The 27736-nt window shown below is 36.6% G+C and overlaps 1 protein-coding gene across 15 annotated transcripts in view; it reads right to left on the bottom strand.

The window, feature by feature from the left end:
• Positions 1–27736, bottom strand: part of KIAA0586 (KIAA0586 ortholog) — a 130196-nt gene that overhangs the window by 14282 nt on the left and 88178 nt on the right. For 11 of the 15 annotated variants that reach the window (XM_055538206.1, XM_055538193.1, XM_055538192.1 and 8 more), the window contains 2 exons: positions 23134–23291; positions 19300–19408 (listed from right to left, as the gene is read on the bottom strand). In XM_055538206.1, coding sequence (XP_055394181.1) covers positions 19300–19408; positions 23134–23291 — 267 coding nt within the window. Of the gene's footprint in view, positions 1–17924; positions 18429–19299; positions 19409–23133; positions 23292–27736 lie in introns of those variants that run through there. The other 4 variants (XM_055538195.1, XM_055538200.1, XM_055538203.1 and 1 more) reach the window with 2 other exon arrangements.

Here is a 27736-nt window from a genome sequence, read left to right as displayed (position 1 = left end):
AAACAAGAAACAGTCATGTGGTTACAGTTTAAAGAATTGTTTTTCCTCAGACTAAACAAAGTTTTGCTTTCTAATTCTTATATTCATTAATTGCAGTTTGGTGTACAGGCCTTTCTGCCAAAGACAAATATTTCATTTATACAATAAATACTTTTGTGACACTGAGAGAAATATATGAGGACAGAGAAACTAATTTTGTGCTGCTTCCTGTAAAGTGCTATGAACATAGGTTAAGCTATTTCAAGAAATTGGTAAATTTAGAAAATGATTGATTATGCTGACACAGCAATTAGAAAATATCCAAAATAATATTTCCATGACTTCTTAGGTCTGATTTGTTTTAATGTAGGAAGAAAAATATGAAGGCAATAATCATAGGCTCCTGGAACTACATTTCTACCTAAATGATTTTTTCAGACTTTATTAGATGGGACAGTATTATCGTAATTATAGTCACAGCAAAAAAGTGCCCGAGTTCTCTACAGACTTAAACTGCGTGAGCGTCATCACACTAACAAGTACCTGTGCATCTTTCTTTTTTTGGTACCTGTCTATCTTAAGTTGGCAATATAATAAAGATTAACAATTCGATTTTAAGATAACTTTCGGCAATAACATTTCACTTTAGGACTCTATAGGCATATACTCCACCACAGTCATCTGTTCTGCTATTCTGTAAGATAGGAAATAGCATTCTAGCTTAAAATAATTTATAGGTAACTGCTTATTTTCCATTAGAAATTCCAGCACAACTTGGGCCTCTGCATTTGCTACTAATTTAGTAACACATCCAAAAAAGCCTTATATGTGTAATCAGTATTCTGAGGTGATAAACAAGTAGCCCATCACAGAAACTGAAAGTAACAGCACTTTTCATGCAATTCTTTGAACATATTTTATAATATAAAATATATATAAAATAAAATATAAAATAGTATAAAACAGTAAATCTATTTTGTATCTTTATAATAAAAAATGGTTTCTTAGAAGACATGAATCTGTGGAATTGTGAAAATTACTGTGATACTTGAGACACAACCCAGGTTTTCCAATTTGCATTTGATGCACTATCCTGATTTTTTTTTTTTTATGCTTCCCACCCCTAAAAACTGAGGCCAAACATTTAATGACATCTTTCCTGTTGCATTAGATCTTTCATCCTTTGCAAGGCATTTCTGAAGTAAACCAGAGAAACAGAAGTGGAGTAACAGCCTGATGTGCAGACTAAATGCAGTCATCAGCATTTCCAGCCATGGGCACCCCCTGCCCCGGCCCGTCCACTCCGCTGTTCATGCACACACACTCACACACATTGTTTTACAGTCTAAATTACTGGCAACGGTACTGAATGATGGTTTTGACTAAATTTAATCATCAAATCCAAAAATCAGGTTGTGCTTATAAGCTGAATTCCCATGTAATAAGAAGAAAAGGAAAACATGAAAAAATTGGTCTTATACAAAAAGAATTAACAATAAATGTATCAATTCTGCTAAAAGTTATTCTAAACACATGGAATCAACTCTAATAAAATGATTAACAAAGGTAGTTTGTCTGCGATTTATTAGTAAATGTATTTCTTAGATCTTGGATTAACCCATGAAGAAAAAGGAGTTGGTGTCATTTTTTTATTAGGTATACTGATATAAATTTCTTCAGACATTGCCCATTTTTACTTTTATGGGTATATATATATACAAACACACATATATGTATGAAAAAAATAAGCAATTGCATTAACTATTTTTATCTGATAAACATATCTTGAAATGATTTCCAAGAACAAGGGCCAGATCAGGCAGAACTTTTTAGGATATGATGTGGAGTCTGGACTCTAGGCTGGTGCAAAAAGAAGTCTTTGGAGGGGTCTGAGCAAGGAGTCAAGTGATCTGATTAATATATTAAACAGTGACTCTTGCTCTGGGTAGATAAAATAGGGGAGCAAAATGAATATAGGAAGACCAACTGAGAAATTTCTCAGGATAATATTAAAGTTGAGGAATATTATGATTTAAAAAATCAACTACAGAAAGTAGAAAACTCAGCTTGACACCAAGCTGCTGGAAAAAATTTTGGTTAGTTTTATTAGAACACTAAAAACTTTAGTATTAAACCAGTTTTTAACAACTTTTGTGAACACCGAGACAATCAAGAGTAGTGAGGCTACTTAACCTCTCTGAAACCTCAGTTTTCTCATCTGTATAACAACACTAGTAAAAACATTTTACATATTCACTAGTTTACTGTGGGAATGAAAGCTTCAACACTTGAGAGTTTTTTGTCAGCTATAAAGCACCTCTCCTTTCTCTATCTTTAAATCTTGACAATGTCCAAGATTTTAGTTTCATCACTGTAGGTTTGGGGGAAGAAACAAATCTACCATATTTGGCAGTGACTGTTCTATCCTAGTGCAACTCTAGGGCAGGATAGATTGACTAGAGTGTGATCAAACTAGTTAAGAGCTTGGAAACAATATAAGAAATAGTAAAAGCAACATGGGCCTTCCTGAGTAGCACTAGTAATGAAAAATCACCTGCTAATGCAGGAGATGCAAGAGATGTGGGTTCAGTCTTTGAGTGGGAAGATCCCCTGGAGCAGGGAATGGCAACCCACTCCTGTATTCTTGTCTGCAAAGTTCCAATGACAAAGGAGCCTTGGCAGGCTACAGTCCATGGGGCCACAAAGAGTCATAGACGACTGAGAGACTGAACACAAAAGGAACACAGCATGTAGATTTTGGATTATAATTGTTATCAAATATTTGAAAGATTGTTCCATTGAAAGACCTGTTTCTAACACCCAATAGGACAGAACTAGAACCAATAAGTGAGAAGTTATAAGAGGCAAATGTTAACTCAGTAAGAATAATTAGTGCTTTCCATCAATAAAATGTACAACAAACAAGGGTGCTTCCTGATACTGTGAGATAACCATTTACTGGGTGTAATGTCTCATTTGCTGGCTCCCTCTCCTTTCTCTATCTTCAAATCTTGCAGATGTCCAAGATTTTAATCCAGGGATGCTCCCATTCCCTTTACTTAATCTTTGGGTGATGTCATCCATACCCACAACTTTAAATAGCATCCATACTGTCAACTCTCAGCTTTTTATCTCCAGTCCCAACCTCTTCACTGAATTCTAATAACAAACTGCCTATCTTTTGAAGTTTTTTTAGGCTTCTCAAAACCTATGTGTCCTACACAGAATGGCTGATTTTCACCCCAATCTTCCTAACTTTAATAAGTAGCACTATCATTCAACCAGTAATTTTCAGACCAGAAATTTAGGAGTAACTAATGCTTTTGAACTGTGGTGTTGGAGAGGACTCTTGAGAGTCCCTTGGACTGCAAGGAGATCCAACCAGTCCATTCTGAAGGAGATCAGCCCTGGGATTTCTTTGGAAGGAATGATGCTAAAGCTGAAACTCCAGTACTTTGGTCACCTCGTGCTAAGAGTTGACTCATTGGAAAAGACTCTGATGCTGGGAGGGATTGGGGGCAGGAGGAGAAGGGGACAACAGAGGATGAGATGGCTGGATGGCATCACTGACTTGATGGACATGAGTCTGAGTGAATTCCAGGAGTTGGTGATGGACAGGGAGGCCTGGCATGCTGCGGTTCATGGGGTCACGGACACGACTGAGCAACTGAACTGAACTGAATCTTTGACTCTGGTTTCAATTATACTCTACATCTAATTTGCCTTAGTAAGTAATTTTTGAAATCAACTTATTCTTCAGTTCTATTAGGTATATGCCATCAATACATAGCCTTAACGTGACACCTCTACCAGGGTCCAAGCCACCATCACCTCTCATTTGGAATATTGGGACAGTCACACACTTCCAATTAATCTATCTCCACCACTGTCTCCCTAAGGTCTGTTCTCCATCTAGAAGCTGGCGGAAACTTTTAACAATGTAAATTAAAGTCTGTCATTTCCTAGCTCAAATCCTCCACAGGATTCTCCTCATTTGTTGTTGTTCAGTTGCCAAGTTGTGTCCAACTCTTGCAACCCCATGGACTGCACTAACCCCATGGACCGCACTATGCCAAGCCTCCCAGTCCCTCACCATCTCCTGGAGTTTGCCCAAGTTTGTGTCAATTGAATTAGTGATGCCATCCAACCATCTCATCCTCTGTCACCATCTTCTCCTTCTGCCTTCAATCTTTCCCAGCATCAGGGTCTTTTTCAATGAGCCAGCTCTTTGCATCAGGTGGCCAAAGCATTGGATCTTCAGCTTCAGCATCAGTCCTTCCAATGAGGATTCAGGGTTGATTTCCTTTCGGATTGATTGGTTTGATTTCTTCATTGTCTAAGGGACTCTCAAGAGTCTTCTCTAGCACCACAGTTCAAAAGCATCAGTTCTTCAGTGCTCTGCCTTCTTTATGGTCCTCCAGTTTATCTTTATTCTCATCATGCTCAGACTGAAATCCAAATTCCTTCTCAGAGTCTGCAGAGCTCGACATGGTCTGCAGCCTACGTCTCCTGTCTCAGTTTTACCACAGCTCCCTTGCACACTTCCCTCCAACCACAATGGCCTTCTTGTTGTTCCTCGGGCAAGTTCATTCCCACCACAACACCTTCATTTTTCCTTCATATTTCTACATGGAATACTCTTCCCCAAACATTTGAACATTTCTCCTTCCCTTCACTCTGTGTGGAAATGCCATTCCTTCAAAAAGGGCTCCCCTAACCAAATGATCTACAGAAGCAAAACCACTTACCCTGCTTTCTTCACTAACTATCACTCTGCTTTATGTTCTTCTTAATTGAAACTAATAGAAATACAAATTGACAGACATTATTTTAAAATAAAGAATACCTTTCAAAAATGTTTTGCTTTTTATTGGGAAAGAATTTCAATCTTGGGGCAAAGTTACAAGAATAATATAAAGAATACCTGTATCTCACTTGCCCAGATCCATAGTGGTTAACTTTCCCCTGTGTTTAGGTTGGTATGGTGTTTCCCCATGACCATATGCAGGTTGCTGCTACTGCTAAGTCACTTCAGCCGTGTCCGACTCTGTGCGACCCCATAGACGGCAGCCCACCAGGCTCCCCCGTCCCTGGGATTCTCTAGGCAAGAACACTGGAGTGGGTTGCCATTTCCTTCTCCAATGCATGAAAGTGAAAAGTGAAAGTGAAGTCGCTCAGTCGTGTCCAACTCTTCACAACCCCATGGACTGCAGCCCACCAGGCTCCTCCGTCCATGGGATTTTCTAGGCAAGAGTACTGGAGTGGGGTGCCATCAGCAATCCCAACTGGAGGCACACAGTATTCATCTGGCCCTCCGTGGTTGCACTAATTTTGATCATCCCATCAGCGTACTATCCTACGTTTCCCTTTCTGTGAGGAGACACTTTAAGACCATGCAAATATCCTGCCCCTCATTAAAATTTCCTGTACATTTAGCATTCATTGATGACCTCTGCCCCATCTAATCTTTACTAGGATGCTTGCAACATGCTGGCTTTCCAGCAGTACTAGTCACTCCGCATTTGCCTGTTGACTCCTAGGACTTCTAAAAACCCTTCATGTTTTTCACAGCACTTAACATCATCTGAAATTGCTGTAAATTAATTTACTTTTTTCTATTATGTATACAAGGATGTAAGCTCTGTGAAAGCAAGGATTTCACCTGATACATTTACCATACTCTCTCCAAGGTTTGGAACAATACCTGGCCTATAGCAACCACTTAAGAATGAATAGAAAAAGAAAGAAAACTGTTTACCAGGCCCCTGGACTAGATGGGAGAATAGGACTACCTCATACATTTGATCCAATAAACACTTAATGGAAAACTACCATTTATGGTGCTGTGCTAGAGAGCAGGTGGTGCAGAGATGAATGAAACAAGGCCATTGTCTCTTAGAAAGTTACTTTCCAGAGAAAGAGAGAGGCTATAAGGAAATAATTCTACAAGGTATGATGCAAGGGCTAAAAGTGAAATATATACCAAATAGCATAGGCCCTTCAGGGATAGAGAGTAGACCAAAAATGTTTGTTTCTAGGATGGAAAGGTGGTGAAAGAGGGCAGAGGAGGCAACAGTTCCAAATGAAGACACTGAGAAAGGCATGTGAAGGGAAATGTAGGAGACACTGGTAAGCACAGTAGGATGAGGGCTGAGAAGAAAGAGAATTATGAAGTATTTGTGGCTACAGCTGACCTGAAGAATCATTGAGCCCACCTTCATTCTTTATATAAGAATGAATGATCCTTCTTATTCCACATTCATTCCCTTGCCCACCTTCTCCTTCCCCTTCTACCTTTTCCTTTCCCCTCTACTCTCTCAAAGTGAGACCTCTTCCCTTCTTCCTATTCCTTCCCTTTCTTTCTCTGCACTTAGCCTTTTCATCTCTCAGGATTACATCTTTCTCCCTCTCCCTTTGTCAAGAGTAGAAATGAGATGGGAATCAAAGTTGTAGGTAGAAGAGTTACCTTCAAGGAGGTAAAAAGCACTATTCTTTCTTGAACCCAAAAGGGAAAAAAAAATGAAAAGATTAATGTAGAATTGTAAGAAGTTGGAGCTAGAGTAGCTATAAATGAAAGAGTAGAATTTTGGAAATACATTTGAAAGAGTAGAAGTTGGAAAAGCAAAAGCATATATTAAAAGAGAACTGAGGGGATAACATTGGGATTAAGGGTTTGGGGAGAAGGGCTAGAATAGATGTTATTTTGGAGCCAAAATCCATATGAAATTAATAAAAGTTATTACTGGGGAATAGCCAAACTTCCATTCAAGCCTCACAGCACAGTTTGCTAACAGGTTATAATTTTATAAACTGCATCAACACCATTAGAATTTCATGACCAGGAACAAAAATCAGAGAATGGGGATTAACACAGATCAAAGAGACACAGAGGTCTTGGATGGTTATAAGACAGTATTTACATGAGTTAACCATATAGATCAGGCAAAATATAGGGCCTGAGGAACAGCCAGTCAAGAGAAACAGGACTGAGTAAATGGAGGCTGCAGTACAGGTGGGAGAAAGAATACATGACTGAAGTGGCTCCAGTAACCGATACACTAACTACCTCACAACATCTGCCTCCTGTCCCATTACCCAACCCGGCCAGGTTAGTTAGGGGAAGAAAGACAAAAGTATTAAGCTCTGTAATGAATAAGACAACTATCCCTATACTCCAAGGATCACTTATTATTCCCCAGCAATTTCTCCCACAAATGAAGTTTCTAGGGGAAAAAAAAAATCTAGAGAAGATGAAAGGAAATAAAAAGCCATCTCAGAAAACTTAGTTCCAGCTGATTAGTACTCAAATGCTCCTGAACGACATCACAGAAGTCCAAAAGTCATCCCTTCTATTCCTTAATGGAGTTGACTTTATGTCAGAAAGGGAAATGAGAGGCAGTAAGTTGAACTCCCCCTAGACCAGCAATGAGAACTCTGTCTAAAGATAATTCCCTTAAAATTTCTTCTTCATGAACACTGCTCAAAACCAGTAAGACTTGCCTAGAAAACTGCATAGTCCTAAGCACCTAAATTTTAATCTGTCACTCCCATCTCCAAACAGTATCTATGATCTCATTTGTGCTTCTAAATCACTACAGGTTTGCTTTGGTAGAACACATCTTTGAACTCTGCCATAGGCTTGCATTACATGTTTACATATGAATTACATGGTTAAAAATTTGGCCTTTATTTGACCAATGTTGTTTTTTATAGCAAAGAACAATCTTGGGAGAGTTTTCCCACTTAAAATTTTTTTTTCATGATTCTGTAATAAAGCTAGTAGTATTAAGCATACCTGGATGATGTTAGATCTTTCTTTAGAACAGGCATAGTGGAAAGGCTGAGCCCAAAGGCAAAAACTGAGGGCATGTTACATAGATAAAACCTTATTCTATATAACATCAATAATAATAGTGTTAATAGTGGTAAAAAGCAAAAGTACTATGGATAAGAAACATTAAAGTATTAATTTATTTATTATTTTTTTAATTTTTATTTAATTTCATTTTATTTTTAAACTTTACAAAATTGTATTAGTTTTGCCAAATATCAAAATGAATCTGCCACAAAAAAAAGAAAGTATTAATTTAATAAAATAAAATATGTAAGTACAATAAAAAGGAGAAAAATGTTTCTCAAAAATATATGAGGAAGGTTTCTGGGATGGATGATGAAATTATAGTGCCTTCTGCCATTTGAGTTACAGGGTTTTTTGCCATGAAATTTAACCATTTTAATATTTTTATGTGTGTTCAACATGGCCCCTAATTTTAACCCTTACTTTTAATCAGGATGCCACAGCTCATAAATGATTACTAAGCTCTTGCATTATCAGTTTCTCTTAGATTTAAAAACAAGAGAATTGCTGGCAATCCAATTCACTACAACACTCATTTGTCAATAGATAAGATTATCAATTGGAAATCATCCTGGTTAATAAGCTTCACTATATTTAGTTGTCTGATACGCAGATCAATAAAAAAATTTTGTAAAACAATCCTAGGTTATCTTAAATACAATCACTGAAGAATAAAAAAAATTGTTGTAAGTTAATTTATCTCCTTAATACTATATATAGAACTTTACCATCTCTAGAATTTTCTCACCAACGTCCTTAAAGCTCAGAACCAATGCAGATTCAATACCTATCTGTTAAAGAAGAGTGGATTACAACATGAATATTCAAAAAGAAGAGGCGTTCTGGAGACAGTCATGCCAATGATAACTAATATTTTCATAGCTTTTAATACGTGTAAGTCCTGTTCTACATGCACTACATGTCTTCAACCAAGCTATCAACCTTCTGGAATAGATACTACATTACAGATGAGAAAAGCACAGAAAGGTTAAGTATCTTGTCCAAAGTCACCAGCTAGTGAATAGCCAGCAGAGTTAGAATTTGAACTCAGAAAGTCTGAGTCCAGAGTATAAGCTCTATGCTGTAGTACTTCTAATTCTACAGTAGAACAGACATCAGCATGAACATCTGGAGTCATTAGGCAGTGTTTCACAAAGGGCGCTCCTCTTTCCTCATCAGCACGACCAGGGGTGCTAGTTTAGCATTCAGATTGCCAGGCCTAGACTCAGTCTCAGGGTTAAGCTGGGAATCTACATTTTAAATTAGAAATGCAGGAGATTAAGCCAAAATTTGAAAGACACTGTATTAAAGACTAAAACTATCGAGTGATAGTACATCCTTTAAGTATAAAAATATTACTTCTCTCTTTTAATTAATTCTGAATTGAAATAATCCAGTTTCTCTTTTATTTAGGGTACAGCTGGCTTAGTAGAGGGCTTCCCTTGAGGCTCAATTGGTAAAGAATCTGCCTGCAATGCGGGAGACCTGGATTTGATCCCTTGGGTTGGGAAGATCTCCTGGAGAAGGGAAAGGGTACCCACTCCAGTATTCTGGCCTGGAGAATCCCATGGACTGTATAGTCCATGGGGTTGCAAACACCTGGGCACAACTGAGCAACTTTCACTATCACTGGCTTAGTAGAATACTAGATTATTTCCATCCATTGATTGAAATAGTCTAATTTGTATTTTATTTATATAAAACTAAAATCAAAAAATTTGAATGATTATTCTGTTGATTGGAAGAAAATCATCTGTAATACACTAACTTGTCAATGTAGTTTGTGTTATTTGGAATAGGGCAGTGTTCAGTTCAGTTCATGGAGAAGGAAATGGCAACCCACTCCAGTGTTCTTGCCTGGAGAATCCCAGGGACGGCGGAGCCTGGTGGGCTGCTGTCTATAGGGTCCAACAGAGTCGGATACGACTGAAGCGACTTAGCAGCAGCAGCGGCAGCAGCAGCTGTTCAGTTCAGTTCAGTCACTCAGTCATGTCCGACTTTTTGGGACCAGATGAGTCACATCACGCCAGACCTCCCTGTCCATCACCAACTCCTGGAGTTCACTCAAACTCATGTCCATCAAGTCGGTGATGCCATCCAGCCATCTCATCCTCTGTCATCCCCTTCTCCTCCTGCCCCCAATCCCTCCCAGCGTCAGGGTCTTTTCCAATGAGTCAACTCTTTGCATGAGGTGGCCAAAGTATTGGAGTTTCAGCTTCAGCATCAATCCTTCCAATGAATACCCAGGAACGATCTCCTTTAGGATGGACTGGTTGGATCTCCTTGCATTCCAAGGGACTCTCAAGAGTCTTCTCCAACACCACAGTTCAAAAGCATCAATTCTTTGGTGCTCAGCTTTCTTCACAGTCCAACTCTCACATGCATACATGACCACTGGAAAAACCATAGCCTTGACTAGACGGACCTTTGTTTGCAAAGTAATGTCTATGCTTTTCAATATGCTATCTAGGTTGGTCATAACTTTCCTTCCAAGGAGTAAGTGTCTTTTAATTTCATGGCTGCAATCACCATCTGCAGTGATTTTGGAGCCCCAAAAAATAAAGTCTGACACTGTTTCCCCAACTATTTCCCATGAAGTGATGGGACCAGATGCCATGATCTTAGTTTCCTGAATGTTGAGCTTTAAGCCAACTTTTTCACTCTCCTCTTTCACTTTCATCAAGAGGCTTTTGAGTTCCTCTTCACTTTCTGCCATAAGGGTGGTGTCATCTGCATATCAGAGGTTATTGGTATTTCTCCTGGTAATCTTGATTCCAGCTTATGCTTCTTCCAGCCCAATGTTTCTCATGATGTACTCTGCATATAAGTTAAATAAGCAGGGTGACAACATACAGCCTTGACGTATTCCTTTTCCTATTTGGAACCAGTCTGTTGTTCCATGTCCAGTTCGAACTGTTGTTTCCTGACCTGCATACAAACTTCTCAAGAGGCAGGTCAGGGGGTCTGGTATTCCTGTCTCTTCAGAATTTTCCACAGTTTATTGTGATCCACACAGTCAAAGGCTTTGGCATAGTCAATAAAGCAGAAATAGATGTTTTTCTGGAACTCTCTTGCTTTTTCCATGATCCAGCAGATGTTGGTAATTTGATCTCTGGTTCCTCTGCCTTTTCTAAAACCAGCTTGAACATTTGGAAGTTCGCGGTTCACATATTGCTGAAGCCTGGCTTGGAGAATTTTGAGCATGACTTTACTAGCGTGTGAGATGAGTGCAATTGTGCGGTAGTTTGAGCATTCTTTGGCATTGCCTCTCTTTGGGATTGGAATGAAAACTGACCTTTTCCAGTCCTGTGGCCACAGCTGAGTTTTCCAAATTTGCTGGCATATTGAGTGCAGCACTTTCACAGCATCATCTTTCAGGATTTGGAATAGCTCAACTGGAATTCCATCTCCTCCACTAGCTTTGTTCATAGTGATGCTTTCTAAGGCCCACTTGACTTCACATTCCAGGATGTCTGGCTCTAGGTGAGTGATCACACCATCATGATTATCTGGGTCGTGAAACCCTTTTTTGTACACTTCTTCTCTGTATTCTTGCCACCTCTTCTTGATATCTTCTGTTTTTGTTAGGTCCATACCATTTCTGTCCTTTATCAAGCCCATTGTTGCAAGAAATGTTCCCTGGTATCTCTAATTTTCTTGAAGAGATCTCTAGTCTTTGCCATTCTGTTGTTTTCCTCTATTTCTTTGCATTGATCGCTGAGGAAGGCTTTCTTATCTCTCCTTGCTATTCTTTGGAACTCTGAATTCAGATGCTTGTATCTTTCCTTTTCTGCTTTGCTTTTCGCTTCTCTTCTTTTCACAGCTATTTGTAAGGTCTCCCCAGACAGCCATTTTGCTTTTTTGCGTTTCTTTTCCATGGGGATGGTCTTGATCCCTGTCTCCTGTACAATGTCACGAACCTCCATTCATAGTTCATCAGGCACTCTGTCTATCAGATCTAGTCCCTTAAATCTATTTCTCACTTCTACTGTAGAATGTAGTATAACAGAACTACTACTACATCTGGAGTAAGAAGATCAAATGCTTCACTAATCAGAATTATAACCTTTGGTTCTTGGTAGCAGAGGGATCATTCCCAGTTCAACAAAACCAAAGGTTATTCATCTGACTGCATGCAATTTTCCTACTCCTAGTTCAGCATTTCACTGATATTAAAATACAAGGATGTTATCAGATCTACACTTATCTCTGTGGTTATTTTGGAAGGTTAAATTTTATTTAATTAATGGCTGCTAAATAAAAAGGCTACTAAGTTTAATGAATAATTTAAATTATGTTTTATATCAATTTGGTTTCTATAAACAACAGCATAAAAACTTTAAAGTCAGGTTTTAGGAAATCTGGCTAAGAACTATGAAAGAGTTGCACAGGTTTCTGGAATACTGGCAAGTCTTCAAAACAACCCTACTATATGTTTTTTGGTGAGACAGGTTTACTATCAAAGACTTGAGAAAAATCTATGTGCTTCATACACAATGTATCATTAATTCTATAACAATAAGAAAAGTAAATAATTTCCATAATTAAAATACTCAGAGATAGAAAGTGAAATTACTTTAGCAACAGCAAGTGAAAATGTTGTAGAAATCCTTGAATAATTTTCAGTGTCTTTTCCAATAGATTTTTTCTATCAATCTTCTTAGCCTTAGTTATGCACATTTCTCTCTCAGATTACACACACACACACACACACACACACACACAACATATATACACACATATATTTCTATTTTTAAATAAAAGATGTAAATTCTGTCTGGTAGAAACAGTGGAAATACTCATCTATGCTAAAAATCCATTAACGTGCCAGAAGAGTGTCTTCTCTCATATGGCTTATGTCCCCACCTCCATCCAAACATTCTCACATAAAATGTAAGAAATGTATATACATAAAGACAATCAGCAAGTTGACCTAACACACTTGCTGCCATATGTTTATTTTTTCAGCACTGTAAGAAAAAGTGACAATTTGACAGTGTGATTACAAAAAGATGTTTGTCTTTTTATATTTAATAGCATTCCAACCAATTATTTCTGAGATGCAGTGTTTTAAAGAAATTATTTTTCTCAAACAACTCCTTTTTCTTTTTCTTATCCTTTGAGAGAAGATGCTTTGTCTTATTTCTTTCTCTAACTCCAAAGCACCTTCACAGTCCTTTACACAAAAAGGATGCTAAAAATAATGACCTAAGAATGACTATACAATGGAACATTATTGAACTATAAAGAGGAGTGAAGTAATGACATTCCTTACATGAATGAACCTTGAAAACATGTTAAAGAAGACAGACACAAAACCCACATACTGTATGATTCCATGTATATAAAATGTGAATAGGTAAACCCATAGAGATAGAAAGTAAACTAGTAGTTGCCAGGATCTGGGGGGAGGGGAGGGTACAGAATGAATACTATTGGGTATGGGATTTCTTTTAGTGCAAAAATTTCTGGATAAAAATGAATGAACTGTACCTTATGAAAGGTAAAATTTTACAATTATCTCCATTTTAAAAATCAAGAATGAGTGAAGGAATGCTCACACTACTTCTATTTCATTTAGAGTTCAAAAATACTGCCCACTGACTAACATGTAACCCAATTTAACTTTCTCTACTTTGGGCATATTCTTGGTTGCCTGTTCCCCTTGCTTAACTAATACATCCTCAAAGAACGAAAAATTTTAGTACATAAAAGAAATCACAAAATCTTTTAGAAAAGTAAAAATGACAAGGCTATTGTACTATGGCTGTTTGTACCATGTCTACATTCAAAATTATCAACTGAAAAATGATTATAAGAAACTATTCTCATTTTCTTCTTCTTCTTCTTTCTTTTCTTTCCCTCTCTTCCTCTTTCTCTCTTTTTACTAAATGACAGAATTAAATGTTGTTTGGGGTCAAAAGCAAAATGGACTGGATCATCAAATTCAATTCAATCAACACATTGATCACTGACTGTATTTAAGCACAGTGCTCTGCGGGGAAACAAGGTCTATTACATAAATAGAAAAGCCTATCTTAACAAATAAACTACAAAACCATCCTATATATCACTTTCTCTGAAACTTTAATCAGTCTGGAGAATACAGAGTTGGTAAAGGCAGCTCTTGCCATAAACTATTAAGTCGTACAATAAATATTTATTAAGCGTTCACTCAATAAAAGGGTATAAAACAAGGAAAAGAACATCAATTTTGCCCTCAAGTAGATATGGGCTTGAATTCTAGACCTTCATTTTCTAAACTGTGTGCTTTGGGAAAGTTAGTTAACCTTCATGAACTTTATCATTTCTCATATAAATGGGAATAATTACTAACTGCGTGGCGTGGCATTATGAGGAATAAATGAGACAACATAAAGTGCCTGATAAAGCTTCAGTAAATGGAAACTATTGCTAAGATTATGTTCAGGGCTTCCCTAGTGCTTCAATGGTGAAGACACCTGCCAATGCAGGAGACATGGGTTTGATCCCTGATCCAGGAAAATCCCACATGCCACCAAGCAACGAAGCACATGCACCACATTACTGAGCCTGTGCTCTAGAGCCCGGGAGCTGCCACTACTGAAGCCTGCATGCCCTAGAGCCTGTGCTCCACAACGAGAAGCCACCGCAGTGAGAAGCCCACGCACTGCAACTAGAGAGCAGCCCCCGCTCGCCGCAACTACAGAAAAACCTGACCAGCAACAAAGACCCAGCAGAGTCAACCATAATTACATAAAACAAACAAACAAAAAAGATTACATTCAGGGCACCAAAGATCTGGAGGGTGGAGTTAAGGATGAATAAGACATTTTTGGATGGCATCACTGACTCACTGGACACGAGTTTGAGCAAGCTCCGGGAGATGGTGAAGGACAGGAAAGCCTGGCGTGCTGCAGTCCATGGGGTCTCAAAGAGTCAGACATGGCTGAGCAACTGCACTGAACCGAACTGAAGCCATTTTCAACTGCAGGTTCAGCAAGGACTTGGGAAAATGCAGCTGAATGCTGAATAATAAAAAGTGTCAGTTCAGTTTGGCAGTATCCTGTAGAGGAATTTTTTGTCTATGATCATGAGGGATATTGGTTTATAATCTTCTTTTCCAGTAGAGTCTTTGGCTGGTTTTGGTATCAGGGTTATGCTGGAACGAGTTCTCCCATTTTTCTGGCAGTGGGAGCTACTCTTCTAAGACTGTATCAGTGAATGAGAATCTCTCCAGTCTCCTGTCCTAGCTCCCATTCTTTCTTTTTCCAGAGGTCTATGGAGAAGAGATTCCAAGTAGCAGTGAACTACTTTTATATCAGTAGCTACCAATGGCTCTATGCTTGGCTTTTAGTAATTCATTAAAGAAAAGCTCAGTCAACATCTTTATCTGCTTGTATGGTGCTGTGACTATGTTGTGGCACAGTCTCTGTTGACACAGTTCTTGCGTCCCATCTCTCTGGAGAAGTCTGCCTTTCTGTGGACTTTAAGCTACTTGCTCTACATTATAAGCTATCTGATTGGTTCAAGAAATGCTATGATTTTATACTTTATCTGACATTTTATTATAGTTAGAAGTGACACTCTCCACCTTCCTCCTCCTACGGGGAAACAGAAACCCCACATTCAGCAACATTTTAAAGTGAATTTCTATTTTATTAATCAGTAATAGCATGCATTTGTAAAAAACACATTTACTCAGATTATGCTTGTTAAACATTTGGTTACATGGATTTGGGGCAGACTTGTTAGTCTGTGCCCCTTCTTCCGGGAACACTACTAAGAGATCTATACACATGGTTTTTAAATTACTGTCATACCTTATGAGAAAAAAATCAATTAAACAAACTTTTAACTGTGATTTTAAAATTACTAAAATCAATTGTAATTCTGAGATCTATTGTAACTTAACTATATTTCAAATACAAAGGCAAAAATTTTCATTTGCACTTGTGGTTAGAAATAGCTTCCAAATATATATAAGCTTTGAATTTCCTAATTCTCACATATCTGAAGTTACAATCACTGTAGTGAGGTATAAAAGGTGCTAAGATGTAAAGGAATTAAATTCAAGACATTTGTTGGTATTGCTCAGTCGCCAAGTCATGTCTGATTCTTTGCGACCCCATGGGCCAGAGCATGCCAAGCTTCCCTGTTCTTCACTATCTCCTGGAGTTTGCTCAAACTCATATCCACTGAGCCAACTCTTTGTGACCCCATGGTCTGTAGTTTGCCAGGCTCCTCTGCCGGTGGAGTTCTCCATGCAAGAATACTGGAGTGGGTTGCCATTCCCTTCTCCAAGGGATCTTCCCGACCCAGGGATGGAATCCAAGTCTCCTGCATTGCAGGCAGATTCTTTACCACGAGGGAAGCCCAATTCAATACATAATGTAAAAAAAAAAAAACCTATCTGTGATTTCCCACAAAAAAGTAACCAGATTTTGATAAATTATTGCAATTATATTAATTACTTTTAGCACTTTGATACATATTTTCTGAGCAACATATATCATCTATAAATAAGAAAACTGAAGAATGCTGTAATTTTAAACATCTTTGACAACTATTTAACCACAAAACATATACTCTAATATTTTCCCCTTGACTCTAGCAAAGCATGTTTGACTTTCTAATTTATTATTTACTATGAAGTTCTTAAAATTTTAAGAGAAAAACTACAGAAAAGTATTTTTTAAAGTGAACTATTTTAATACATCACAATAGAATTTAATTGTTCCTGGGTTCATAACGAATACATGAATTTAAATACAAATACTTCATTGGTACTGAGGAAAGCTAAGTTGCACAGTGAAAGGGGGGGAAAATGAGTTGTTAAATTATTAAAAAGCTGCTTTCACTATAAAACTGTTAGATAACTAATCAGGGCTTAGAATCAGATAAGTGATATCATGTGATCAAAAATACATTTAATGAATTCAAAGCCAAGAGTTTTACTGTTAGATTTCAAAGATATCATCTTTTGGAACTCAGATCAATTTTTCTCTTTTGTGTTAAAATCTGAAAGTAATAATCCAGGAGAGAGGAGAAATCTTGTCTTTACAGATTTCCCAAAAGCTTAGTGCTAGAATCTATGTTCTACCATTATCTTCAGTCAATTTTTAATGGATGATCACTGAAAAACTACCACTATTGCTGGTAAATGGCTTGGTTTCTACACACACACACATAAAACTACTATACATTTCAAAGTGAAATACATGATACTTCTTCCTGAAACAGCCATAATTTTGGGTTCAAGTATTCGTAGAAGAATTTATCTTCCAGAAAAGATGTGGTTTTGATAAGGTGAATTTCCTTCATTATCTTCAAGGCCCTTTGCGTATGAAAGATAGGATTGAATTCCTTCAAGGTCAGTCAAAGTCCTGAAAGCCCTAGAGGATTATTTTGGCACTCTGACTTTTCTAGTCTCTAAAACATTTGGCAATGTATCAGAGTTTTATCAGAGGAAAAAAACCCACAAAATTTATGGGGGAAAAAAGTCGTAACTGACTATTGCCAAAGGAATCATATTCATTCAAAAAGTATTTAGTAGGGAGATATATATCAATTACAGAGTGAAACACTCGACTCCTATTTGAAATGTTCTATCTATAGCCCACTGGGTATTTATCTGTCTTGGTTAAAGCTGACATAGGCCTGCTCCCCTAACTTCTGTATTATACTGTAACTGTGCTTCGTCACTCAGTCGCGTCTGACTCTTTGTGGCCCATGGACTGTAGCCCACCAGGCTGCTCTGTCCATGGGGGTTCTCCAGGTAAGAATACTGGAATGGGTTTGCCATGCCCTCCTCAAGGGGGATCTTCCCAACACAGGGATGGAACCCAGCTCTCCTGCGTTGCAGGTGGATTCCTTACCGTCTGACCCCCATGAATACTGGGGTAGGTAGCCTACCTCTTCTCCAGGGAATCTTCCCGACCCAGGAATCAAACTGGGTCTCCTGCATTGCAGGCAGATTCTTTGTATTAGATGTAAAATTAAATGAAAATAATTTTTACATGTATTAAATCCAATTATTCTAAATTCTTTCTAAATAAAACTGCATCACTAGCTAACACATTGGCTTCTTCTATTTTATTATTTTTATTGACATTAAATGTTAATTGGACATTATTTAATGACATTGTTGTAAATCAACAAAAATTTAAATATTGCCATCTTGTGGCCATTCATATTCATGAAACTGAAAACAATGTCACTTTCCTAAAGAGATTTACCTTTAAAATATTCCCAGATATATTTTCCTTATCAGCTGAGAAAAATGATCGTTTTATTACATACAACCTTCTCCAAGGAGATAAAATTCATTTATACATTTAAGAAATTATATGTTTTTTTAGAAAACTGAATTAAATATACAGTCATTGGCCATGAGTGGTAACAGAATTCAGTAGGACATCAAGGCAGTTTTGATACTATCTTAGGCATATTCCTTTGCTCGTATCTACATAGTTATGATTTAATACAATGAGGAAAGCTTTACATGCAATTTTCCATAGGGTTCTAAAATATAATATCAACATAATAACTAACATTATTGTACCATTGTTAAGTTTAAAAAAAGTGGTCAGGAGGGCAAAGTTCTGAAAAGCTGGAGCAAGAAAGGAAGAGAAAACAAAGAGAAAAGTAAAAACATAAATAACATAATCTTAAGCTCTTTCTCATTTAGGTCTTCCCCAAAATGCCAAATGCCTAGTTACCTTTGCAATTAGACTGGCATTCAATACATGAGCTAAAAAAAACCACAAATACAAAAGCAAAAAAAAAAAAAATGCTACTGCTCAAAATACTCCTAACACTTTTGCAGATAGAAGAATTTTTAAACAAAAAACATCTTAATTTCTACTGCCAAATTTCAGAATTTAAGTTATATAAAATTTAAATGACTAAGAAGCAGGAAGGCAAACAAAGCAACCTTGTAGAAACATAAAGACAACATCAAAATGCTGTGATACTGAGTCTAGAATCAGTCAGCCACATCATTTCGTAATCAAACAATACAGAAAAGTTCATTCATATGACAGCATTTAACATGAGAGTCCTTTGTTTTATAAGTTGCACCTGTTAATCAAATCACCACACAATATAAACAGCCTTTACAAAGCTCCTGAATATCCATAACTGCTGCCTTTATCATAATTTAAAACAGACAACTATGTTACAGACTTGTACATAGATAAAAGATACTGACATTCAATTGTACAAGAACCAAAAAATAAGATTAAAAGAAAAATACTACCTAAGAGTTTTTAAAATCTATTAGAAATAGCATTTACTGATAAAAAGAACTAACAAATATATACTCAAATACAGGATGAGAGTCTTAATCCCAATGGACTAAATGTGAAAAAACAAAAACAAAACCCTAGAGATAATAAGACATATAAAAGTAAAGAATTCTCATTATGTATTTGTTCAGTATCACAAGTATCCAACTACTATTACAAGAAAACTAGTCTTACCTTGCTGCTGTGAAAGTGAAATATCAGATTTATTTCTTACACGTATTAAACGACTTTGAACTGGCTTGTGTTCAACTTGCTTAACATCTTGGCCTTGCTTTTGTTGGTACTAAAGAATTAAAGACATGAAGTCATAATATCATTTTTTAAGTTACTTTTAAAAGATCTGAGCAATTATTTACATGTTTATTATATAAAATTTGAATACTATGCATGCTTTCTAAGTACCAGATGGGTAACGGAGTACATATTACAAAAGAAAAGATATTACAAATAAAATCTTTCAAAAGATTTGGATAATATACAGATTTCAAATATGCAAATGGCTTCTATTTCTTACTAGAGAATTCAGAGCTACTTATAAATCAACTATTCTAGATACATACATGATGGATTTAGACAGGATAAAAACTTAATTTGGCTGTAAGTACTTCCATATAACTATTTTTGCATAAAATGAAAATCTGCATAATGTACTGCAATTTTCAAAAAGCTTTTATATATAATAACATCATTTAATTCTCACAAGTGTTGAGGAGGTATTATTATCCTTTGTCACTCAAGAAATGTATATTCTACCATAAGCCTCATCATCTCTTTTCCTTACTACAATCTAATCAAATTTAAAATTTTCAGTGGTAAAGTTCCTTCACAATCACATATTACAAATTGTGATGAATTTAGCCATTCTTTCTTTCCTATTTTATGAGTCTAGTTATGAATGAGTCTCTAAGAACAGCTACCAAATACAATTTGACAGAAACTTAAGATGTCTCTGAACTCTTATCAAAATACAAGCAGAGAAGAATCTGAAACCTATCCACATGGACTCAAATGGAACCACTCCAGTTCTGGCAGGGACCTATTGATCTACAGGTAAGAATGAGCAGTTTCAAGCTGCAATAGTCACAACTAGCCTTACCGCTGGTCTTTTAAGTTTAGAGCCTTTGTTATGTAGGTTTCTGCCCTGAAGGAAATATTATTTTGATGTGTATTTCTAAGATGAGTACTATGACTATCTCAGGCCACTTCAACTAGAACGTTCCTATGAACCTTCCTATTGACTGCCTCCCTTAACCACAGAGTATTGTGGGGCTTCCCAGGCAACTCAGTGGTAAACAACCTGCCTACCAATACAGGAGACTCAAGAGATGCAGGTTTGATTCCTGGATCAGGAAGATCGCCTGGAGAAAGGAAGGACAACCCCTTCTGGTATTCTTGCCTGGAAAATCCCGTGGACAGAGGAGCCTGGCAGGCTCTAGTCCAGGGGATCACAAAGAGGTGAGCACGCACGCATGCAGATTATGGAGCTAAACTGCTTGTATTCAAATCTGGGTAAGGCATTACCTAGCTTTGACTTTGGGTAAGTTACTTAATGCTCAAATACCTCGATTTCCTCATTCATAAAATGGGGATGATAATAATAATTACCTCAGTAGGTTGTTGTAAGGATTAAATGAGTTAAATATGTAACAAACATAGAACAGCATCCAGCTGAGTATAAGCACTAGAAATAAGTTTATGCTATTATTATCACCAGTCTATTTTTCCTTTAATAAAGGAAATCTAAGAAATGAATTTTTTTGAAGCCATTCTAATGGTAACACGTTGCAGTTTTATTTTAAAACAGGCCAATAAATAAAGGAAAGCAATCTTTCTTTTATTTTTTAAATATCTTTATTGAGGTACAATTGATAGACAATAAACAGCATATATTTCAAGTGTGCTGCTGCTGATGCTACGTCACTTCAGCCGTGTCCGACTCTGTGCGACCCCATAGACGGCAGCCCACCAGGCTCCCCTGTCCCTGGGATTCTCCAGGCAAGAACACTGGAGTGGGTTGCCATTTCCTTCTCCAGTGCATGAAAGTGAAAAGTGAAAGTGAAGTCACTCAGTCGTGTCCGACTCTAGTGACCCCATGGACTGCAGCCTACCAGGCTCCTCTGTCCATGGGATTTTCTAGGCAAAAGTACTGGAGTGGGGTGCCATTGCCTTCTCCGATTTCAAGTGTATCATTTGCTAAATTTTGACATATGTATATACCCATGAAGTGATCATCACAATCAAGATAATATGATGAATAAATCCATCAATCTCAAAAGTTTATTCATAACCTTCTGTATTCCTTCCTATAACTACAGATTGGCTTGCATCATCTAGAATTTTATATAAGTGAAATCATAAAGTACACACTCTTATTTGGGTGTGGGTTCTGTCTTTTTTCCCCTCAACATAACTCTTGTGAAAATCATCTATGTTACTCTGTATCAGTAGTCCATGGCTTCTTCTTACTAAATAGTATTCCATCTTTTAGATATGCCAAAATGTGTATATTTAGCAACTATGGACATTTGTGTGTGTAAAGTTTTTGCTGTTGTTTAGTCACTAAGTCGTGTCTGACTCTTTTGCAACAACATGGATGGCAGCTGTCAGGCTCCTCTGTCGGTGAATTTCCTAGGCAAGAACACTGGAGTGGGCTGCCATTTCCTTCTTGGAGGGATCTTTCTGACCCATGGATGGAAAATTGCTATCAACATTCATGTGTGAGTCTTTGTGTAGACATGTTTTAGTTTCTCTTGGGTAAATAAATACTTAGAAGTGAAATGTCTGGGTCATATGGTAGGTGTACGTTTTATTTTTTTAAGAAATTGCTAAACTGTTTTCCAAAGCAGTTGAATCATATTACATTCCCACAGCAGCATATGAGTTTAAGTGCTTTACACTTGCCAAAATTTGGCTTGTTAGCCTTTCTAATTTTAGATGTTCTAATGGGTGTGTAGTAGCATTTCATTGTGGTTTTAACTGACATTTTCCTAATGATTACTTGATGTTGAAAATCTTTTTATGTGCTCACTTCTTTGGGTAAGGTATCTATCCAAAGATTTCATCCATTTTTTTAATTGGACTGTTTTCTTAATATTGAATTCTGAGTTCCCTATATATCCTAGATATAAGCTTTTTATCAGATAAGTGATTTGCAAATATCTTCTCCCAATCTGTAGCTTGTCTTTTCATTCTTTTAACAGTGTGTCTTAAAGTGAAATTCTTATTTTTGATAAGACCAGTTTATTAACTTTTTTCTTTCACGGACACAATTTTTGGTGCCATTTTTGCCTAGCCCAAGGTCACAACTTTTATTTTATTACAGAAGTGACTAACAGATATTTATTATTAGTTTTTTCCTGATCTTTATTTGGTCATAGGTCATTAATATTAAACCCTACATAATAGGGTATTCCATAAACAATCTTTATCTTATACATTTTTGGCTTTCATCTGCAACACCCTGCAATGCTATACAGTACCATACCATGACTATTTATTGAATAAATTAATCCACAATGAGAAACATTGTAATAGCATTGTAATTAAATGCTATTGCATTTAATTTAACATGGGCATTCTTTTTTTTTACATCTTGGAGAGTATCCTATTTTTTCAGTACACAAGAATTCATGAATTTTAATATAATAAATTTTTACTGAATACCTACTATGCACAAACTACTAAGCTAGTTATTGCATGGGAATATAGAACATAGCTATCTACCTAGGTAACAGGCATTTTTATATACATTATTTCTAATTTTTAATTTAAAGACAAGGAAATTAAGACTTAGAAAAAAAGCTATGTATGTATTCCAGGTCCCAGCTAGAAGCTGGATAAGCTAAGATTTATAGCCAAGTTTGAGTCAGGTAAAAAAAAAAAACAGAAAAAAGGAGGCATGATTTGAGGCTGTCTGATTCCAGAGACTGTACTCTTGATAGTGTACCATGCTAAGGCAATACTGTTACCATTCTGATTTAAGTAAAGCACAAGTACTTAATTGGGTACCTGAGGAAAGTCTTCAGCGGCTTCTGATAATTTAACGTCACTTTCTTGTGCTGTCAGAAGTGTTGTGGAAAGAGTAACGTGAGGATCTGGTTGCAACTCCAATTCTCCCAAACTCATTGGACCATGACTAGCACATAAATCTTCATAAACAGCATCTGCTATCAAATAAGTAAACAAAAAGTTAAACTATTTCTTAAAGGAAGAAAAATTGGCTAAAATCACCAATATTTCTCACCTGCTAAATTAGAAATAGAAATACTTCAACAGAAAATGCCTGTCACCAAGCCTTCATTGCAATTAAAACCAAAGGTCATAGCAAATTCAAAAAGCACCTATGTTCAAACTTATCTATGGATTATTCTAGGGTTCCAATCAGCAAGTTGTTTATGCAGCCCCCACACAACACCCACTCTTACATACCAACTCCTAACCCTCCAGAATACCTTTTCGGTCAATAAAAGTCAATAGAATACTTTCTATCTAAAATGTAATCTTAAAGCAAAGGACAATTTCCTGACTAGAAAATGTTGATATTGCTTAGCTCTGCTCTGTAGATATTTTTCTTCAAACAATCAAGCTCCTCTTTTCCTCATCCAAATCTCAATCAAATCAATAAAAAGAAGACAATATGAACAGAAACAAATATTTATCTAATAACATCACTGTACATTTATATCGCACTTTAAACTCCATGCACTTTCACATACATGATCTCATTTAATTTGAATCTCACAATCATTCTGTAAGGTAAGAAGATCAGATAATTTTATAACTGTCTTTCACTGACAAAGCCAAGGCTCAGGAAAGTTAACCAATTGTTCAAAAATCAGAATTCTAGTTAAGAGGTGTACAGGAACTAAAATCCTCATCTTTCAACTCCTACTCACTGTTTCTTATTTCACATTCTTGCTAAATTATTTCTCAGAAAAATTCTGTTTTTCCTAATTAATGGTCATCTTTTAAATACAGCACAGTATGGTCTATCTCATTTTAATCAACAGAAATAGACCTGAAGCTCTACACATAAACTAAGTTGTTTCAAATGAAATGATATTTTAAGACCCCATAGATATTATATTTTCCACTTACAGGTAGTCTGTTGAAAATTTCTTAGGTATAGCAAATAATCACTCTCTCTTTTTTTACATTAATCTGTATTTTTAGATAAGTAAAAGTTGCTCAGTCATGTCTGACTCTTGGCGACCCCATGGACTGTACAGTTCATGGAATTCTCCAGGCCAAAATACTGGAGTGGGTAGCCTTTCCCTTTGTTGGGATCTTCCCAACCCAGGGATTGAACCCAGGTCTCCCACATTGCAGGCGGATTCTTTACCAGCTGAGCCAAAGTTTTACATAAAGTTATAAGAAAAACATAACCTGACAGGGGAAGAACTTAAATGGGTAATTCACAGAAGAGCAAAGCCAAATAATCATCAAATATAAACTCACCAGGAGTCAGGCATATGTTTATACTTAAATTGACAAAAATAAAAAAGGTAATAAAAATAATATCTGGCAGGGATACAGGGGAAAGGTTGTAATATATTACTGATAAAGAAAAATTAGTTTAAACTTTTAAGACAGCAACTTGGCATATCTATTTTAAAATTTAAAATATATTTTCCCTTGGACCTGTTATTTCTGGGAAACTACTCCCTAAATATATAATGCAGCAATCTGCTAGGCTATGTTGCTGTTGTTGTTGGTCGCTCAGTTGCGTCCAACTCTTTGTGACCCCATGGACTGTAGCCTGCCAGGCTCCTCTGTCCATGGGATTCTCCAGGCAAGAGTACCGGAGTGGGTTGACATTTCCTTCTCCAATGTTAGGCTATACATGAGTGAATATTTACTCTAGCATTGTTTATAGTGGGGGGAAATGATAATAAAGTAAACATTCAGCAACAAAGCAATAACTGAATAAATTACTGGAAATCCATACTGAAAGGTTTTACGCAGTCAATAAAAAGAATGAATTTAAGTAATACTAGTTGACCTGGAGTAATTTCCACAGGGTTTCCTGGGTGAAAACAAAACGCATGATATAATCTCAACTTGAAAAATGACAACAAATATATACACACCATATGTACCTATCATATATAATTATATGCAGAAGGAAAAAAAACCTAAAAGGTTACATATCAGAATCTTAACATGTGTTACCTGAGATAAGGCATAAAGTGGGACAGGAAAAAATGTGAGGAGGAAGGGTAGATGAAGAACATTAAAAAAAGAATCTATACTTTAAAGTAATATATAATATAATCACATTTTGTTTTTATATAAAATGATATGTGGTTGACGCATGGGTGTAATGAACAAAATTAGTCACAAAGACATAAGATAGACTGTGATAAAATAAAAAAATTATATGTAGAAACCCAAAAGTATATAAACAAACATCTCCCAAAAGCATTAAAAGTACATAATAACTCTCCGCTCATAAAACACTCTATCACTTAACCTTTATTTACTGACTATGCTACATTCTCTGCTAGATGCCAGAGCTATGACAGCAGACAAGATGAAGTCCCCACTCTCAAGGGAGATTACAAATCAGTGTCATAAGAGCAACATTAGGCAGGTGACATTAGAGGACTACACAGAGAGAATATTTGACGGTATCTAACTCAGTGATAAGGGGTCAGGCAAGGATGCCATGACAACAATGACAACAATGTTGCATTTGCTACCTCACTTCTAAAAATTACACTCATTGAGTGTAATTATGTTAGTTATCCCTTTTTAGGAGGGATGCTCAAAGGATTATTCCATTCAAGTCAAATTTAATTCAATTAATTATAATTTGAAATCCCTAATTTTATTTGTCTAGAATACTATTGCTTTGAAAAAGCAGCCATGGTAGCCTCAGTCTGCTTGACTTGCCAGTGCCAGCAGCAGCTTTGGTTCTTGCACGTCTAGTAAGTTACTCCATTTGTATGAAACCCAAAGGCACCTCAAATTCCACTCATTCTTATTTCCTCCTAATTCTATCTTTCCTCCATATCTCCTCTCTCCCTCAGTGAATGGAGATACCAACTATCAAATCATTCTAGCCAGAAACCTAGAGATTTCTTAGACCCTCTCTTCTTTTGCATTTCTCATATCCAAATTAAGTCTTGTCCACCCTCCTTCTCAAATGTCTACCAAATCTCCCTTTTTATACTTCCCTGCTGCTCAATAATGACTCACCAAGTTTACTGTAACTGTGCCTCCAGACTTAATTCTCTCCAATCCATCCGTCACACTGCACCTCACATGTTCTTGCCAAATAAAAGGCAAATTTGATCATTTCACTCATTTATATACAATTCTTAATGGATCTGTGGATATTATAAAACATTCAGAATTGACAGAAATTCACAAATGACTTTTCCATGGGAATAAATATAAAGCAATTGGAATTATTTTCCATTTTGCACACAAATAAATCTCTACTATCTTAAGAGTAAATCCAAAAACCACTGGATGTTATCATCTATATCTACCTGGTTTCTGCTTACTGGTCCAATTTCATTATATCCTAAGCTCTAAAGCTGTGACAAAGTACTTACACTTCCCTGCTTAAGTTTCTTTGTCGTTTCAACTTTATCCCCTTGTCTTATTATGTATTCTGCCATGAAGGTTTCTCCTACACTTACTACACAGCAAATGCCTATTCATCATTGAGAACTCATTTCAAGTAAGCTCACATATGATGTCTTTCTTGATTGCCCTCCCCAGATACAACTGACCTGTACCCCAATCCTATTTGGACTGCTAAACAATAACCACAATAACCTATTGCATGTTTTTGCTTTCTCATATACTATCTCTACTAGAGAAAAAATTCACTAAGAATAAGGTGTTACCAGGTTTTATGTTCCTACCACCTAGAATATCCTTAGAGCAGAGCAAGCAATCAAAAAATATTTTCTGAATACGTAAATGCACAAACTGGAACATGTTTATCACACTTCATAGTCTGGCTAATTCCTCTAATACTCAGTTTCACATTGGCTCTTCCGGGAAACCTCCTCTGAGCCCTCATGTGTGGGTTATTCCTCCTCTGTGCTCCCATAGCAGCCTGTGTTGTTGCATTAATCAACAATATTGTAATTGTTGTCTCACATTATCCTACATGAGTTTGTAAACTTCCTGGAGAGCAGACAGCTATTACCTCTGCCTCTCAAAACCCTTATTTAGTACCAATACAGTGACGGGTACATGCAGGTATTTAGTGCATTTTCTGAGTAAATGAAGAGTTATCAGATCAGATCAGATCAGATGAAGAGTTATAATTGGTAGTAAATCTCAGAGTCCTCAGAGTTTGTTCAAAATACCAGTTCACATTTTAGGGTTCTTAAAACAATTCTTCAAACCTTATTTAGCATCTTTTTGTTATTCAACCCAACCTGAATTAGAAACAGTGGTCTAGGACTGTAAGTTGCAAATAGGATACTTTCTGAAAATGAGAAGTGGGGACAGGCAAGGTAAGAACAGATCAGCCTCTGTAGAGGAAGCTATTAGAAATCAACATGAAGGGCATGAGATTAGACAGTAGCAGAAATAATGATACATGGGACTCATTCTTCTACAATGACCATATGTAACAAAATACTTA

Source organism: Bubalus kerabau, chromosome 10 (genome assembly GCF_029407905.1).
Source record: "Bubalus kerabau isolate K-KA32 ecotype Philippines breed swamp buffalo chromosome 10, PCC_UOA_SB_1v2, whole genome shotgun sequence".
In the NCBI taxonomy this organism is placed as follows: domain Eukaryota; kingdom Metazoa; phylum Chordata; class Mammalia; order Artiodactyla; family Bovidae; genus Bubalus; species Bubalus kerabau.
Note: the sequence above shows the minus strand (reverse complement) of the source record. Positions and strands in the feature narration are given on the sequence as shown.